The sequence below is a fragment of the Dermochelys coriacea genome, chromosome 25, assembly GCF_009764565.3.
Source record: "Dermochelys coriacea isolate rDerCor1 chromosome 25, rDerCor1.pri.v4, whole genome shotgun sequence".
Taxonomy (NCBI): domain Eukaryota; kingdom Metazoa; phylum Chordata; order Testudines; family Dermochelyidae; genus Dermochelys; species Dermochelys coriacea.
The window spans coordinates 15885027-15902544 of record NC_050092.1 but is presented as its reverse complement, the minus strand read 5'-3'; the positions used below and the strand labels follow the sequence as shown (position 1 = coordinate 15902544).

General features: G+C 41.1%; 1 protein-coding gene across 2 annotated transcripts in view; it reads right to left on the bottom strand.

Moving 5' to 3' along the window:
• Positions 1–17132, bottom strand: part of CPAMD8 (C3 and PZP like alpha-2-macroglobulin domain containing 8) — a 97184-nt gene extending 80052 nt beyond the window's left edge. The window contains exons 1-9 of one of the 2 annotated variants that reach the window (XM_038383664.2): positions 16891–17132; positions 13449–13600; positions 11723–11745; positions 4780–4945; positions 4569–4621; positions 3946–3963; positions 3228–3282; positions 2961–3074; positions 1931–2015 (exon numbers count right to left, since the gene is read on the bottom strand). In XM_038383664.2, coding sequence (XP_038239592.1) covers positions 1931–2015; positions 2961–3074; positions 3228–3282; positions 3946–3963; positions 4569–4621; positions 4780–4945; positions 11723–11745; positions 13449–13600; positions 16891–16973 — 749 coding nt within the window. In that variant the 5' untranslated portion in view covers positions 16974–17132. The remainder of the gene's footprint in view (positions 1–1930; positions 2016–2960; positions 3075–3227; positions 3283–3945; positions 3964–4568; positions 4622–4779; positions 4946–11722; positions 11746–13448; positions 13601–16890) is intronic. The other variant, XM_043502818.1, reaches the window with a different exon arrangement.
• Positions 17133–17518: the final 386 nt, after the last annotated feature.

Below are 17518 nucleotides of genomic sequence, written 5' to 3'. Positions count from 1 at the left end.
AATTAGATATATTATATACTGCATCTTCCCCTGGACAGTAAGGCAACAAGACTTCTGCTGAAAAAGAGCATTGGCTAAAGCCTGGATGATCAATATGTACCATTTGATGAATTGGTGGCCACATGGCTGCCTAGCAAATCTCATAATAAGAGATATGATTCTTCTGCCCTCAGATTGTCAGTGTTCCCAGTTCCCACAGAGCAGACTTTGATGCTTGACAAGAGTATTTCTTGCATTTACTTTGGGAATGAATGCCATGACAGTTGTGAGGACTACCTCTCTGAATTAAGAGTACAATACTAGTCTCATCTGAGAGTGCACAACTCCATAAACTCATCTGATTGCAAATAAATAGTTAATTGGAAGTCCACTTTAATGGACAGGAAGTATATGATACCTCCCACAATGACTTAATTGAGAAAGTGTTATAAGGACGAGAATGAGGTTCCAAAGATGTGCTTTTTAACTTTGGAGGGATTGGAATCAGGGGAGGTCTCCTAAGAGGGTATTTAATGTCAGGTTTTGTACAAACCTTTATTTTCTTGAACATAATGAGAATGTTATAGTACAGAGACTTGATCTTTTGCTTGAATGTCCTCAGGTATCCATAGTAGAGGCCTCTTGGAGGAATCCAAGGCTATGTTTCACTTGTTCAATATGGTACTTTTATTTGCTGATTTACTTCTTTTATTTGCTGACTTCCTTCTAGAGTCCAAGAGTGATAATCACTTCATCCCTATAACCATTTTGAACCTAATGTATATATTGCAATAGCAAACTTCCTCTTTGAGGTAGAGACACTGAAATATCCAATGTTAGGTGAGTCAGGCCGTAGAGAACTACAGCCTCTCCAGGCAGAAAGGCATAAACAAACAGTGCCAATCCCCTCTCTCCTTCCTATCTTTTGTATGGTCTGGGGGAGCAGCAGCAAAGATGGGGAGTTCTATAGCAGAGATCTTGCCCAGCTTTGGAGAGATCATCCTTACCTCACATCCTAGGTCCTGACACGTGGAGACGCCTCAGGCACTTTATTGTTGTGTGCAGATACCAGAAATCAATCACCAGTCAATCAAAATTACTTTCAATAAATGAGGATACTTCTGGCTGCAGCTTCCACTCTGTTTAATCCAACTTCTGCCATGAAAGCCTTGGTGTTCTTCCATCACCTGCTAAGGGGATGAGGTAGGAGACACAGACCATTCATTTTGCCTTTGCCTTCCTCAGCCTAGCTTGCTCCCTGAAGCCTGCAGGGGCACCAGCTGCCTCAAACACCTCAGAAGTAGAAACAGAGCTGAGGGGAGCATCTCCGCAAATAGCAAATGCAATCCTAGGACATGACTAGGAATTAGATGGATATATTATCGTTAGTCAGAAATTTGAAATAAAGTTTGGAATTTTCCTCAGAAAAGCTCTTCAGCTGGGAAGGATGGATGAGCCACCAGGGGCTGGGGAAGCAAATAAGACTGCAAGGAACTTCAGGAGATGAGGCATTCCTGTGCTGGCAGTGACTGACAGGTCTGGTTTTGCCCCCAAACTGCAAGAAGGCTGAAGTACCCATTGTAACGGATCTGTGGACCTTAGCATGATGAAGAATTGCTATGGTGCTAAGCCAAACATCAGAGCAGCTTCCTCTTCTTCCAGAGACCTTATGCATAAAGGATTCACTCAACACACAGTACAGCATACAATCAGAGATGGGTATGTGATGGAGGAATTAGAAACTTTATTACAGAAGCCAGGAGACCACGGGTATCTGAGCATCACATCCAAATGTGCAGTGACAGGAAAATCATCTGACAATGCTCCAAAGTCATGCTGGAAAGTTTGGAGGATGAGACACATACTCCCTCTGAGCTTAGATGATTGCACCATCCCACAGCTACACTGCAACCTACAAAATATGGGACTGTATCTGTGACATGTCCCCTACCTGGCATGGACAGTTCCCTTTTCACAAGTCGCAAGATCTCGGATATAGAGAGGTGGGTCAATCAACAGCTCAAATTTTGGTAACACTAAAATGGAGCAAAAAAGAGAAGAGGTGTTTTACAAATATCTTAGCATCCAGGATGTATTAACAGCTATATATCTCTGACAAGATCCCTTCTTGTGCTTGGAACACTGCAGGCAAGGTGAAGATGCACACCTTAAATAGAGAACGAAAGCAACATATCAATATCAGCTGATGCATCAAACCAGAATCCTACTCGCAAGGTGCTATTAAGTAACCATTCCCTGGAATGAGTTAATGATCAGCTGCCCCACATCCATACATCATGTTCCCATATGGAGGATCAGAGCTACAGAACTGGACCCATAACTTCATTTAGGGGCTGTGTTGCAGGCACAATGCTTCGCTTCTTGGAGCCAGGGGCAGGAGCACCTTGCATTACCTGCAGTACCTCCCATGGTCATTTCAGGAATAGGTCTGAAGACATTCAGAGACTGGAACAATGAGCACAGTATAAATACCTCAGTGGACAGGGTCAGCTATTGCACCTGGGGGGAACAATCCCCATTTCTCATCAGCCAGAGGGACTCTGAGATAGGGCAGGGGGCATTAAGAGCAAAAATAAGAGAGGGGCAATTATTAGGAATTCTGAGAGTCCCAAGATGGAATCTACTGAGGGAAGGAAAAAACTTAGTGACTGACTTAAAATAACATTAACAGTTTTTCCAAAATAAAGTGAAGTTTTTGTTACCTATATGCATGGATTGTGCCACATGATGATGAATATAAACCCCTTTATAGTATAAAAGATTATATCAACTAAGAATCTGGTTAAGTTTCAAGGGTCCATTTCCTGCCACATGTTACATCTGACAGGAATTTTTTCTCCTGGAATTTTTGATACATCATTTCTTGATTATTTCAACTCAACTCAAAAATATTTCATAATGTCAGTATTCTGAATATTTTTGGGATTATGATCAAAGTTGACTTGCAGGCAATAACTCACCATATTTCTGAACTTCAAAGGATTTGTTGTATGCATGTCCTTGCATTTCAGCAAAGATAAACCACTCGCCAAATACTGGCTGATCAGACAAGGGGAAACTCATATTTACAATACCTAGGAGAGAAGAAAAGACACTTTGAGCCCTCTCTGAATATCAGACTATCTCTGTAAAGGTTTATTTCAATAAAACCCCCCAAAAGGCAGAAATTAAAGTTAACTAGCAGAGGAAAATAAAGTTATGCTAAACTGTAACAGGTAGAAATTTACCACAACAAAATGGCTTCAGATTGCTCCATTCTATCATCCGAGACCCCCGAGGATCCTAGAAAATTGTTTAGGACAAGAGACATCATCACAAAAAAGGTAAATTTCACTAGTACTTTTAACTGTCAGCCTGCAATAAACAATTTCACTTTCATACAAATAATTAGCATCAATCTGCTAAAAAACCAATAATAATCCATTGATTGGGCTATTTTGTGTCAACACTAAAGCCAGTCAGTCAGTTAACAAAAGTACAGACCATGGTGTCAGCTCTTCCATTTCTTGTCAGATAAAGAAATTAGTTAAAAGAGGATGGTCAAAGAAAGGGTCCCTCATTCCCCTCAAAACAAAGAAGAAAGGGAGAGGGGTATATGAGTAATCTAGTAAGATCTCTCCATCTCCATGCATTTCAAATGCATCCATTATCATAAGTCTGGGTGCAAAGATAATCATATTACCCAGCCAGGTGCAGCATAGGAATGTATCTGCACAAGTAAAATAAGAGAGATGGGTAAGGTTGTTATATTCATAAACCCCAGTGGATGTAACCAATTTGTTTAGTTTTCCTTTGAAAAGGCATTTATGGGAAAACATTTCTGAACTCCAATCACTCTGATGGTGATGATAGATTTGGCAGAGCATGAACTTGTGACCTGCTCCCTTCAGAGAGGCCACAGTGACCCTGTGTAATGATGCCACTTGCTAAATGGTGGATACTCACGACTATGTAGGCTTCAATCTGAAAGAGACAAAGAATAAAATCGCCCATGAGACAAAGCCATATTTTTCTATCTCGTGAGAAGCTGTGAGGCTGGCACAAGCAGAGTATCCCACAGAGTTTCTGGCCCCTGCATGTTGGTGCAGAAGGGACACGTAATATCCACTCATCTGAAAGAGCAGTTTGGTCAAACATTTCACTCAAGCATCTGACTTGAAAACTAACTCTTCAGACCTCTGCTTAAGTGACTGATCCTGGCCTCTGGGTGCTCCCATAATATTAGTGTCAAAGTACTAGTCTCTCAAACACTCCTCCTCCACAGCTGCTTTGGCCTAATTATGTTTTATTTCATTACAGTATTACACCTACACAAAGCAATTAAAGATTATCACTTATTCCTACCCTTTGGCTGCAATGTGGCCAAATTCAGAAACTAAACTTAAAACTGCAACATCTTAGCAAACACATGAATTATACCACCCCATAGTAGGAGATACCAGAGCAATTGAAGGTGAAGGGAACAGCCACTCATGACATTGCTGTGTAACTCCATGTATGTGTGTGATAAACAGGAAATGCTGAACACTTAAGACATTTTACCATGGGAAGGAAAGCTATTCGCTTACCTTCTCATTGATCGGTCGCAGGTCAGAAGTGACCATAAACAGGTTTATCAGCACTAAAAAGGGGGAAAAGGGAAAATTAATTAATCATCAGAGCTGGTACTCAACAAGAGTTGGGGGTCTCAGGGATTATTCTTAAAAGGAGTTCTGGTCTAAGTATTAAAGTTTTTGCATGCAACAGTGTAGACTGTGAGGTTCACAGAGGCTACTTTACCTTTCTGTTTGGGTTTATAGACAGGCTTATCAGTCTGGATAAACACCGATGACCCTTTGCTATCTATGGTTACTGTGGTATAGTTATGAAAGATGTAACCTTCCTCTGTTAGGTGCCGGTTTCCCCAGACTTTTAAATGTGCTTGTCCACGAAGCCTTGAAGGCACCTAGAAAACAGACCATGAGGTGTGGAAGAAATAGGACTTGAAAGAGTCTTTGTGTTTAACAGGGGAGAACATAGAATTGGAAAGGAACTCGAGAAGTCATCTAGTCCGTCCCCTGCACTCAAGGCAGGACTAAGTATTATCGTGGTTTATTCATGTCAAAGCCTCAACAGCAAAATTGATACAAACAAATTACCACTCCATCTAAAGATGAAGGGAAGAGACACCCACTAAATCTATGTGTAACTGTGTGTGTGTAACTGTGTGTGTGTGTGTGTGTGTGTGTGTGTGTGTGTGTGTGTGTGTGTGTGTGTGTGTGTGTGTGTGTGTGTGTGTGTGTGTGTGTGTGTGTGTGTGAGAGAGAATGCAGTCAGTAGAAAATGCAAAACACAGACATTTTAGAGTTATAAGGCAAGCTTTAAGAAAGGCATAGTTATATCGGTATCACAGCACGAAGCCCTCTCTCCCTTCCTTCATCACCCAAAGCAAAGCAAAGCAAAGCAGTCTCTGTCCTGCCTATGCATCTCCTGCTGACCTGAACTCCCCCAATTCTAGCTAATCAGGGTTCAAGAATTAAGCAGTGAAATCTTCCAACAGTTTAAGATCTTTACCCTGTTCTTAAAATTAGGGTTAAATTGATGTGCCCATCATAATTGTGTGCAACTTCCAAGAGCAGGATAAAGGGAAAGAGGTGACCCAAGATAATTAAATTTTATTGTCCCTAACGGGCAGCAAAAGTATACTTAACATGACCTAATTGAGGAGTCACCCTAACTTAACCTCACTTGCTAAGCAGGAAGGAGTGATGCCAAATCCAAGTGAAAGTCAGAATGGTTGGGGACAGATGTTACTATTTGGGAGAATGGACTCTGTTTAAAAAGTGTCCTAAATACCATTTGATCCTTTACTTCCAGCATTTAAAGACAGAACTGATCAGAGTCAAATAGAATCCTTGTGTCTGCTCAGGGATCACTAGGACTGAAATCACTGATGAGCAGGTAGAAGGGGATAGCATGCAATGAAAAACAATGCAGACGATACAGCAGCAGAGAGTTTCCTCGCTACTTGGTGAAATCACTAAGAGCTTGTTAAGTGGTGGAACCTTAGAACACTGCTAGAGGCAGAGGCAGTAGCAAGTGGCAAGCAGAGAGCAGTAGGAAGCGATGACAGACACAGTGGTGAGCAGCAGCAAAGATGGCAGAGACAACAATAGCAGGAAGAAGTAGCATTGCTCAACTCCCTTTCAGGGAGGTGAACCCCTGTGAACAAACCTTGAATTTTGGGATTTTTACTTCAAACAACCGTGAGTGGGTGCAGCAGAGGAAAAGAGGAGTGGTGTGTTACAGGACATTCACTCATCAGACTTCAACACCACAAGATGGAAAACAGAGACAAAGGACTACTGCCCAAGATACTGTGGGATGGGTGTGAACTTGTGGTTTGCATACTTTTGAAACATTGTTATGGTGTTTTCCCAAATTAATGCTGAGTTCCTTCTCTCTTTTAATAAAAGTTTTCTTTTATTATACACAGACTCAGTACTTGCGAGAAGGCAAGAATTGCCTCTTAGAGGCACCTAGTGGTGGTGTTTAGTTTTCCCAGATTTCTGGGTGGAGGTTCAAAAGCCAGGTCTGTTTTGTAACATTATGAGGAACCACTAGATATTGAACCCAGCCCTTGTTGCTGTCGACACCACTTGATGAAAGTGATCACATATAAAAGAGTGAGATTCAGCCACACCACCAAGTTAAACATTTTATGCTCCTCAGAAATTGAGAGTAGATTCTTTGGATGCTTGCTAACCCTCTGGGATATGCCCCAAGTGTTTTACATAGGGAAATAATTAAGCATATTATAAAGTATATGGCATTATTGAAAGAAATTACACACATTTGCATACTCACTCTGTTTACAATTATCCCTTTGTTTCATACATATGAACCAAATACACAACAATGAAGTATCTTTAGATAAAAATACAAATATAAATAAATCTGTCACAAAGTGACATTATGATACCAGTTCAAGACAATTTAAAAGTGAAAGGGAGCAATACACTGCCTTTATCAAAATATGAAATCAGTAATGACTGATTCAGTACTTTGTGAAATGTATTCAATAGTGAAATGCAAGCTTTGGGTGAACAAGTCTACAGAGGCTTCTTTAAACTATGGATATGATCTATAGTTCTCCTCACATTATGCCTTCTTGCTGTGGAAGGATATGTGGTAATGGAGAATGTGCATTTGGATAAGTACATTGACCACATAAAAAAGAAGGAGAAATGTCTCAGACCCCTCCTGCAACTAGATTCCCAGGCACAGCTTAAACACTGGACAGAACAGCATGAATATCAGTCACAGGCAAACGGCAGAGCAGGAACAACAAACCTTGGGATATGACCAAAAAGAGTATAGCAGTAGGAATATACTATCAACCACCTGACCAGGACGGTGACAGTGACTGTGAAATGGTCATGGAGATTAGAGAAGCTACAAAGGCAGAAAATCCAATAATAATGGGGGGGATTTCAATTGTCCTCATATTGACAGGATATATTGCACCTCAGGGAGGGATGCAGAGTTAAAATATCTAGACATCATAAATGACTGCTTCTTGAAGCAGCAAGTCCTGAAACCCACAAGGGGAGAGGCAATTCTTGATTTAGTCCTAAGTGGAGCTCAGGCTCTGGACCAAGAGGTGAATATAGCTGAATCACTGATAACATACAAACAAACACACATCAGCAAACATAATGTAATTAAATTTAACGTCCTTGTAGGGCGAAAGAAACCCACCACGGTAGCAATGAACATCAAAAAGAAGAACTAAACAAAAATGCGGAATCTAGTCAAACAGAAATTAAAAGGATCAGTCACAATGGTGAAATGCCTGAAAACTGCATGAAGACTATTTAAAAAGACAACACTAGAAGCTTGAATAAAATGTATAACCCAATTTTTTTTAAAAAGAGGACCAAAAGAAAAAAAAAAAGGTATCATAGCTCAACAGCAGAGTAAAAGAAGTAATTAGAGGCAAAAAGGCATCCTTTTAAATTTGGAAGTCAAATCCTACTAAGGACAACAAAAAGGAGCATGAACCGTGGCAAGCCAAGTGTAAAAGTATAATAAGGCAGGCCAAGAAATAATTTGAACAGCAACTAGCTAAAGACACAAAAACTATCAGCAAAATTTTTTTAAGTACATTAGAAGCAGAAAGCCTGCCAAACAGTCAATGGAGCTACTGGACAATCAAGGTGCTAAAGGAGCACTCAAGGCCGTTGCAGAAAAGCTAAATGAAATTTTTGTATAGGTTTTCACTGTAAAGGCTATGGGGGAAATCCCCAGACCTGAGCCATTCTTTTTAGGTGACAAATCTGAGGTACTGTCCCAGATTGTGACGTCAGTAGAGGAGATTGTGGAAGAAACTGATAAATTAAACAGCAATAAGTCACCAGCACCAAATGGTATTCACCCAAGAGTACTGAAGAAACTCAAATATGAAATTGTAGAACTATAACTGTGGAATGTAACTTCTCTCTTAAATCAGCCTCTGTACCAGATGACTGGAGGGTAGCTAATGTACTGCCTATTTTTTAAAAAAGGCTCCAGAGGTATCCTGGCAATTACAGGCCAATAAGCCTAACTTTAGTACCAGGCAAATTGGTTGAAACCATAATAAAGAACAGAATTATCAGACATATAGATGAACAAGATATGTTTGGGGGAAGAGTCAACATGGTTTTTGTAAAGGGAAATCATGCCTCACCATTCTGTTGGAATTCTTTGAGGGAGTCAAACGAACATGTGGAAAAGGTTGAGTCAGTAGATATAGTGTACTTGGGCTTTCAGATAGCCTTTGACAAGGTCTCTCACCAAATGCTCTTAAGCAAAATAGGCAGTCATGGGATAAAAGGAAAGGTCCTCTTATGGATCAATAAGTGGTTAAAAGATAGGAAGCAATTAGTGACTGGGCAACAAAATGGCAGATGAAAATCAATGTTGATAAGTGCAAAGCAATGCACATTGGAAGAAAAATCCTAACTATACATACAAAATGATGGAGTCTATATTAGCTGTTACTGTTCAAAAAAGAGATCTTGGAGTCATCATGGATAGCTCTTTGAAAATATCCTCTCAATGTGCAGCAGCGGTCAAAAAAGCAAACAATGTTAGGAATAAGGATAGATAACAAGACTGAAAACATCTTAATGCCACTATATACATCCATGCTACTCCCCTCCTTTAATAATGTGTGCAGTTCTGGTTGCTCCATCTCAAATAAGATGTATTGGAACTGGAAAAGGTGCAGAAAAGGGCAACAAAAATACTTATGGGTATGAAAAAACTTCCACATGAGGTAAGATTAAATAGACTAGGATTGTTTATTTTAGAAAAGAGATGACTAAGGGAAGATATGAAAAAGGTCTATAAAATCATGAATGGTATGGAGAAAGTGAATAGGGAAGTATTATTTACCCTTTCCCATAACACAAGAACTAGGAGTCACCCGATTAAATTAATAGTCAGCAGATTTAAAACAAACATCAGGAAGTACTTCTTCACACAACGCACAGTCAACCTGTGGAACTTGTTGACATGGAATGTTGTGAATTCCAAAAGTATTACTGAGTTTAAAAAAGAATTAGTTAAATTCATGGAGGATAGGCCCATCTATGGCTAGTAGCCAAGATGGTCAGGGACCCAATTCCATGTTCTGGATGTCCCTGAACCTCAAACTGCTAAAAGTTGGGACTGGAAAACAGGAGATAGATCACTTGAAATTGCCCTGTTCCCTTCTTTATCTCTGAAGCATCTGACACTGGTCACTGTGGGAGACGGGATACAGGGCTATACAGACCTTTGGTCCTACCCAGTATGGCTATTCTTATATTCTTATGCTACTACACCAGAAGAGAGACAAATAATCCTGACAGATTGCCATCAAGATAGTTGATCATATGGTAAATCAAAGGCTTTGATTTACTTGTAAACCAATTATAGTGTTCTGGATGCAGTGAAGGTATCCGTGCTCTGTTGCAACAACACATCATAGCTCTTCCTATGAAACACTTAGGTCTGCTGCAACAGTAAAGTGCTTCCATTCACATGCAGGAATACAGCACTGCATATGAGAAAGAAACGCCAAATGTGCTGAACTACAACAAAAACTACTGCAGTTCACCAATAATATTAGGAAAAACTTTAACAATAAGGGTAGTTAAGCTCTGGAACAGGCTTCCAAGAGAATTGTAGAATCCCCATCATTGGAGTTTTTTAAGGACAGGTTGGACAAACAATTGTTGGAGTGGTTTAGGCATAGTTTGGTCCTGCTGCAGCGCAAGGGGCAGGACTAGATGATCTCTCAAGGTCCCTTCCAGCTCTACATTTCTATTAGACTATTAATACTCAAAGATGATATGGATTTATTCTGGTCTGGATCACACAATTACAGTGACTAATCCAATGATTTATTCAAAACCCACAGTCCTACGAGCTTCTTAAAAGTGATGTATTGCCAGTATTCCAGAAACATGTCACAATTCAATTACTGTAAGATTTGTTCCCCACCCTCCATCTCCCATTGGAGATAACTACCCCAAAGCAAGCCTTGCATAAAATAATTAGATCCAATATGTTAACACACCACTTTGTCTTTCATTCCTACTCCAGTCTGTCACAGCAGCAGTAACAAACATTCATAGAAAATCATGATCACATTATATACCAGAATAGCATATTTAAACACCTCTTATGGAACCAAAGGTTTTGGTGGCACTTAAAAATACATATGGCTTGGCTTTACTATTATTTAATTTATATCCAATATTTCAGAAGTCTGGAAAATACAAACACACCTGATATCAGCATGGAAGTAAAGGGAGACCATCTTGCAAAGATGACATATGAAGGGCCTGCTTAGCACCTCTATTGCCATTTACACCTGTGCCAAGTGGGTGTAAAATCACTACCTCCAATGCAAGTAAGTGGTGAACTCTAATTTGGTAGCATTTAATGCTCACTTGGCACAGGGGAAATGATTTATGCAAGATGCAAAGCAGGGGGGAATCAACCCCAGGATGTCCTGATTATGTAAAAGACACAGACTTAAATCCCAGCGTCCTATACATTTAAATGAAGCTCAGACGTTCCATTTATTTAAAATTCATATGATCTCCTTATACAAGTTCATAGTGATTTTTTGTTTTGTTTTAACAGGGTTTTCTGCCTTAGTTGCATTTAAATTAAGTATGGTGATTATTTTACCTCACTATGGATTCTCCTTGCCCATAAAGGTAACTTCCCCATGTTTCTAGTGCAGCCAAAGTTAATATGGCTGAATGTTATTCACTCCCTATTGTGTTGCAGTATTACCAATGCCAGAAGCTCAAACCTGCACAAAGCCGGGAAAGAGTCTATGTAGCAACAGAAGATCAGTAGGAACGTGCTATTACTGGAATGATTTCCAGTTGATATCCAGTAATTTCTTGACATATTTTGAGAACTTGTGTACATCCTGTATTCCTTGTCAGTTATATATCCTACACAGCACCACATCTATAAAATAACCTAGTCATGAATTTGTTATTGAGCAATCACCCATATAAATTGCTCCACTCTTGCATATATAATTCATATGAAACATAATCCTGAAGGCTGCACAAACCAAGGTTATTAATTCAGTCCTAAATTGATTCTCTTTTTCTTTGGCTGCTAATTATCTAATAGTCTTAGAATATTCTCTCTCCCCAACACTATATGAATAACACTTGACACTCACCTTAAGCTTGATTGTCCCTTTATCTGAGAGAGAGAGAGAGAGAGAGAGAGAGAGAGAGAGAGAGTTATGGCATTGTATTATTCTTTCTGAGTTAAAGCACTTATTTCTAAGACAAGCAGGGCTCAGAGGAGGGAAATGGTCATGATGCCTCCAACTGACAGGTCCCCTGATTGTGGTTTGATTTAGCGGAAATATTTTTTTCTGCACTGTGCAAAGCCATCAGCAGAGGTGGGGTGGCGAGGAAACCATATATAGCTGGGCTCTTCAGTATAAACTTGGCCTGACTGGGTATGTTAATTCATAACTTTTTCTCAGAGTAAACTGCAAAATGCTCTATGGTTAGAGTACGCAACTAAGGTTGGGGGTTGGCCACAAGGAAGCTTACTAGAATATTTTGCTGCCAAAGATCTGGCCTTTCCTGTGACTTGAATCATCCTCATTAGACACCCATAAAGTCTATTTTGGTTGCTATATCTTACCATAGTGAAGATTTCTGTTTAGCATGTATCACCTACATGTACAAATACCACACCCATCTATGTAGCTAGCGCAGCGCAGCTCCCTGCTAACCTGGGACCTAAAATAAGAGTGATCCAATTTGCAAGGCGAGAAGGAGAAACATAAAACCAGAGACATTCCCTTAAGGAAAGGAAACTTCTTTTAAAGGGGAGTTTTTCTATAGATCATGACTTCTTTCACTGGATTTATGCATGTATTCCCCATTAGTTATAATAAAGTTACCCATATAAAAGCCAACTAAGATGCCTAGTAACACTCTTAGGCCCATCAAAATCTGGTTCTCTCTTTTCATGGAGGCAGCCTCAACCCATAAATTTACAGGCCCTGCCAGACCCAACCACCTCTGGATCACTCTTCTTTATCCCACCTCAGAAGCTGTTTTACTCAAAGCTTATGAACCAAGAGGGTAGATTTCAGAGATTTCCTCAGCTAGTAGGCAGTCATTAAGATCACAGCATTCATGCTTCTCCTGAGCTTTGCACAGAGCAGTGTTAAACATAATGGTTAAAATTACTGTTGATTGTCTGAGTCCAGTCTACATTACAGCTTCCATCATTGGTAGCACTGCTGAGCACCATTTTCACCAGTGTAATTTGTTTTACACTGTAACAAATGTGTTAAGTGAGACATAGTCAAAACCCCTTTTGTCTTCCCAGACAGGAAAGATGGATTTGTTTTTCAATCCTAAAGGGTATCTAGTTGCATCAAAGTTATCACCTCTCTCGATAATGAAGACAAAAGTCTCCATGATGGATCTTGAAGGGAGAGAATTTGCCTCCCCACTAAATCCCGATTAAGGGGTAGAAGAATTCTGATGTTTTTGCAGAGATGTCATATTCTTCCTCAAATTCAACCTTATTCTTTTATCCTACTTATAGTTCCTTCAGTGAGAAAGCTCAGGCTTCCAATGGAAATCCAGATATCCACTTGACCACTTGAATACTAGTGCATCACCTGCATTTAAGATCTCCATGTATCTTAGTATTTCAAAGGCATCAGTTTTGATCATTTCAGACAACCACGAACCAGAGCCAAGCCAGTGCAAACAAAGCTGGGAACATTCTGCACGAATAAATGGTTTACAAATTATTATGGTTCCAGCTTCAGCATTAGTAGAAGCTATTCTCTAAAAGATGCTGAAGAGCTCCCCACAGCACTTTGGCTTGTACACTAGCACTTTCTCAGTTTCCCATAAATGAGAACTTACCCAGAACTGCTCCATGGCCTCGTGCCACTGTTTCTCCTTTGACCACTAGATGAATCTGGACTGTTGTTTCCTTGATTGAGTTAAAGATGGTCACACTAACAGCTTCCTCTACGCCTGATCGGAAAACAGAAGGTGCTGCTATCAAATAGCCCCTGGGAAATAAGGTTGGAAGTGGATAGTCAATGAAAACATCAACAAAATGTGAGGTGATCAAGGTGCCAAACAGCATGTAACTATTTAAAATATTAACATAAAGAAAAGGGCAAAATATCCTGTAATACAGTCACCTAGAGTCTGCCCCTAGGACAGCCACATTGGCAACATGCCATGAGCTTGGGACTCAACCTAATATGCATAAAATGGAGCAGACTGTAATCTGGCAATCTTCACTGGCTTCATCTACTTAAAAAAAAAAAAGCGACTGTAATGTTTCATCTTGATCCAACGAGGAGAGGTGGACCATCACCATAGGAGTTTTGTAGTCTCTGAAGTCTTCATATTAATAATGAGGGCAGCTTCCAGCCAATCTGTAGAACACTTGTATATGTTCACACTTTGGGCACCATTTCCCTTGGACCTCACTAATAATCAAGATAGCAGTTCCTGATATGTGTACATTAGTTAATGCTCATTTGCAAAGAGATCCTGTGAAGTTACAGTTTACATCAGCATGCGACCCAAAGAATTCCACATGACAAACATCGATAGAACAAATAAAGCAACAAGCGCTAGCTGTAAATTGCAGCAGCAAGTTACAGAAAGTGTGACTTGTATCTTTGGCTTATATATAGGATACTAAATATCAACAAAAATAAGTATTGTACTAATTAGACTTTCTAGTACTTTGAAACCAGCACTAAACTGAATTATTTTATATCACAGCAATATATAGCTATTTCTCAACTGTACTTTATCAGATATATTCACATTTATAGAACTGCAGTCACATTGCCATGAATAGCAGCCTGGATTACTGATACAATTCAACTATAGTGTACTAGTATTGACATCCTAATTATACATACTAACATACACAATTAAGTACAGTTCACTGTACATGAAAAGGTGATGCACACTGAAGAATTTGGTGACATCAGTCAGAGCCCTCCAGTTTAACATTTTTAAGGACTTTAAACCAAATTTTTAAAAGTGACTAATTATTTTGGGTGCCAAACTTAACACACCTCAGAGAAACCTGAATTTCAGAAGGTTGGTGCTTCAGCACTTTCTGAAAGTCAGGCTCAATTGAGTTTATTAAGTTAGGCACCGACAAAATTGAGGCATACAAAATCATCAGCCATTTCTGAAAACCTTGGCCTTAATTTCCCCCGCTTCTGCCTCTCCCCTCACCCCCTGCTTTAAAAGAGGAAGCAGCGGTTAGTGGCAAAAGCTTAGAAATGGGAGTCAGAAGATCTGAGTTAACTTTCCCAGTTCTGTTCATCACTCAGCTTCTGTTAAAATGGCTACATCTTGAACAATATGTTACCCCTTTTTATTTTTTAATTTTAAAAAAATCACAGCTTTGGAAGAAGTATTCTAACAGGCCCACTTTTGCTTTCAAAACTGCCCTGAAAGACTTCACAACCATATATAATAAAATCTTGTGTACAGTTACGATGAGAACGCTTATGATCTTCCCATACTGAATGGCAACATGCCATACATTTATAAACTGTATGCACTATAGTCTCTTGCATTACAATCTCCAATGTCTTTGGGGTATGATACTGTAAGCAATACATTTATATCCTCTGTATGACATCATACATCTTTCTGCTTCTTCCCCCCCAAATGGAATTTTTTCATAAGATAATTTTTCATGTCACACACTTTAAAACATATTTCAGCCACTTGCCTCACTATGGTTCCAGCAGTCGGGTCACTTTAGTCCATGATTAATTATCACTCTGGGATGAGGTTGATGGTGTTTTACAGCCCCCAAGTCACCTTTTAGCAAATTCCAACCCCGTGTTTCTCTCTCAGCAGGCCTCATTGCCATGGAGATCCCATTACACCCAACATAAGTTCAGCTCTCTATGGTAGTTCAGTCAGATTGCACTGGATACTTAGAATTTAAAGAATTTGAGAATAAACGTCCTGTGGCCGCAAATTTAAAAATTCACTAGATTGCTACCTAATCTGCATATCCTTGGTAAGGAAAACACAGCCAATCTATTTGGAGGAGAGAGAGAAAAATTCATTTGTATCCAGTACTAAATGATTACTTTCAAACTTTTACTGGACCAACTTCTGTTGGGGCGAGAAGCTGGTCCAATAAAAGATATTACCTCAGCCACCTTGTCTCTCTAATATCCTGGGACTGACAGGGCTACAAAAATACTGCATACTTTTAAACTGTCACATAAGTATTGGTCTGCAGTAACATATATGAAACATATGTATCCACATAATTTTAAGCAATTCTAACTTTTTTTTCTGGAATATCAGCTTGTGGATGTGGTCTTTAAATTAAGTCATTTAGTAGTGTTGTACTTGAAAATTAAATGTTTAGCTTGGATACTTCTGACGGTAACTTGACAGATCATGCAAGAACTTTTGACTAATGGCTCTGCCAGGTTACACTAAAACTTGGCAGGAACTGGCAGGATGTGAAATATTTTCTAGTAAGCAAGAGAAAATAGGAAGTCTTCATGGCATCTAGTTAAAGCAGCTATTCAGTGTGGACTGGTTACAAACCAACGTAATAAAACAAAGCAAACATCAATAAAAATTAAACTAAACAAAAATAATGCTCAGGAACTAACTGTGTACTCAATTTCTATAAAGCAGATGAGAAGATTTTCACAGAAGTTAAAAACAAACGAAAACTCCTCAGATGATTTTCCACACAAGAGAGTTTCACATGTTCTTCCAGTAAACACCTCCTTCCAGGGCAACTAACAGTACCTCAACCTATTGCAATAACTGGTTAGCAGATCACAGCTCATATTTAACATTCCATATTCATACCATTGCATTAAACAAGTATTTGTACATAAATGCTCCGCAACGTTGTGTTTAAGAGGTTCCAAACAAGCATTACCCGCCCTCTCCAGAGTTTGGATTTTTGCAGAGACAGCTGTATGATGATTAACTATCCAATATAATTTGTTTCCTCCGGCATATTCCTCCAGTTTGCGACCCTGGCTGAGGTTACTGGGAAGAGAATTTTGCATGAATCGCTTTAGGGTTATTTGTGTTGTGAGCCATCATTTAACAGCTCCTTACACGGGTATAAAGGTTTCTCCATCTACCCTCCTTACCTGCAGGGTCTGCTCCGTGCTGGGGGAAGGAAAAGGTGGAGGTGTTATGTCTGCTGCCTGGAGAAAGGGGTGGCATTGCCTCGAGAACTATGGGGGCTCCCCCACATGCCAGCTGCAGCCCTGGGGTCTCTACCCGGGGACCCGGACGTGGCGGGGCACTGCCCCAGGCCGGTACTTACTGGCTCTCCGGGGGCTGAGCCCCGCACAGGCTGTAGAGGGACAGGAGAATCCACCAGGCGCAGCCGGGCTCCTCGGGGGGCATGGCGCTCCGGGGAGCGGCTCCTTCCCCCAGGGCTGGTAGCTCTGCTGCCCCAGGCCACGGCGCGCTCCCTGCAGCCCGAGCCCGGCCGGGCAGGAGCCCTTTGTTCCGGCGAGTGCAGCCTCAGCTCCCGGCTCCCGGTCTCGGCTCCCCGGTGCCTCTGGCCGCCGCCCCCTGGCTCCCCCCGCCGCGTCCCCGCCCCCGGGCCGCCCCTCCTGGCCCCGGTGCCCGCTCGGCTCCGGCCCCGGCTCTTTGTCTGCGGCTCCCCGCCTGCTACTGACAGCATGGACCGGGGGAGGGGGCTGGGACCCCCGCGCCTCCCCCTCCCAGCCCCGGGGCATGAGCATCGTACCCCCGCCCTGCCCCTGGGCGGCCTCCCCATCTCCCACGCAGCCCCCCGCCCCGGGCAGGAACCGGCCTCTGCGCGCACCCGGGCTGAGAACCACCTCGCTCCGGTCCCCTCAGCCAGGGGCATGGACCCCACACGCCGGGGAGTCTCTCGCCCGCCCAAGCCCCGTGCAGTCAGGGGTAGCCCGCTCCCCCGCCGC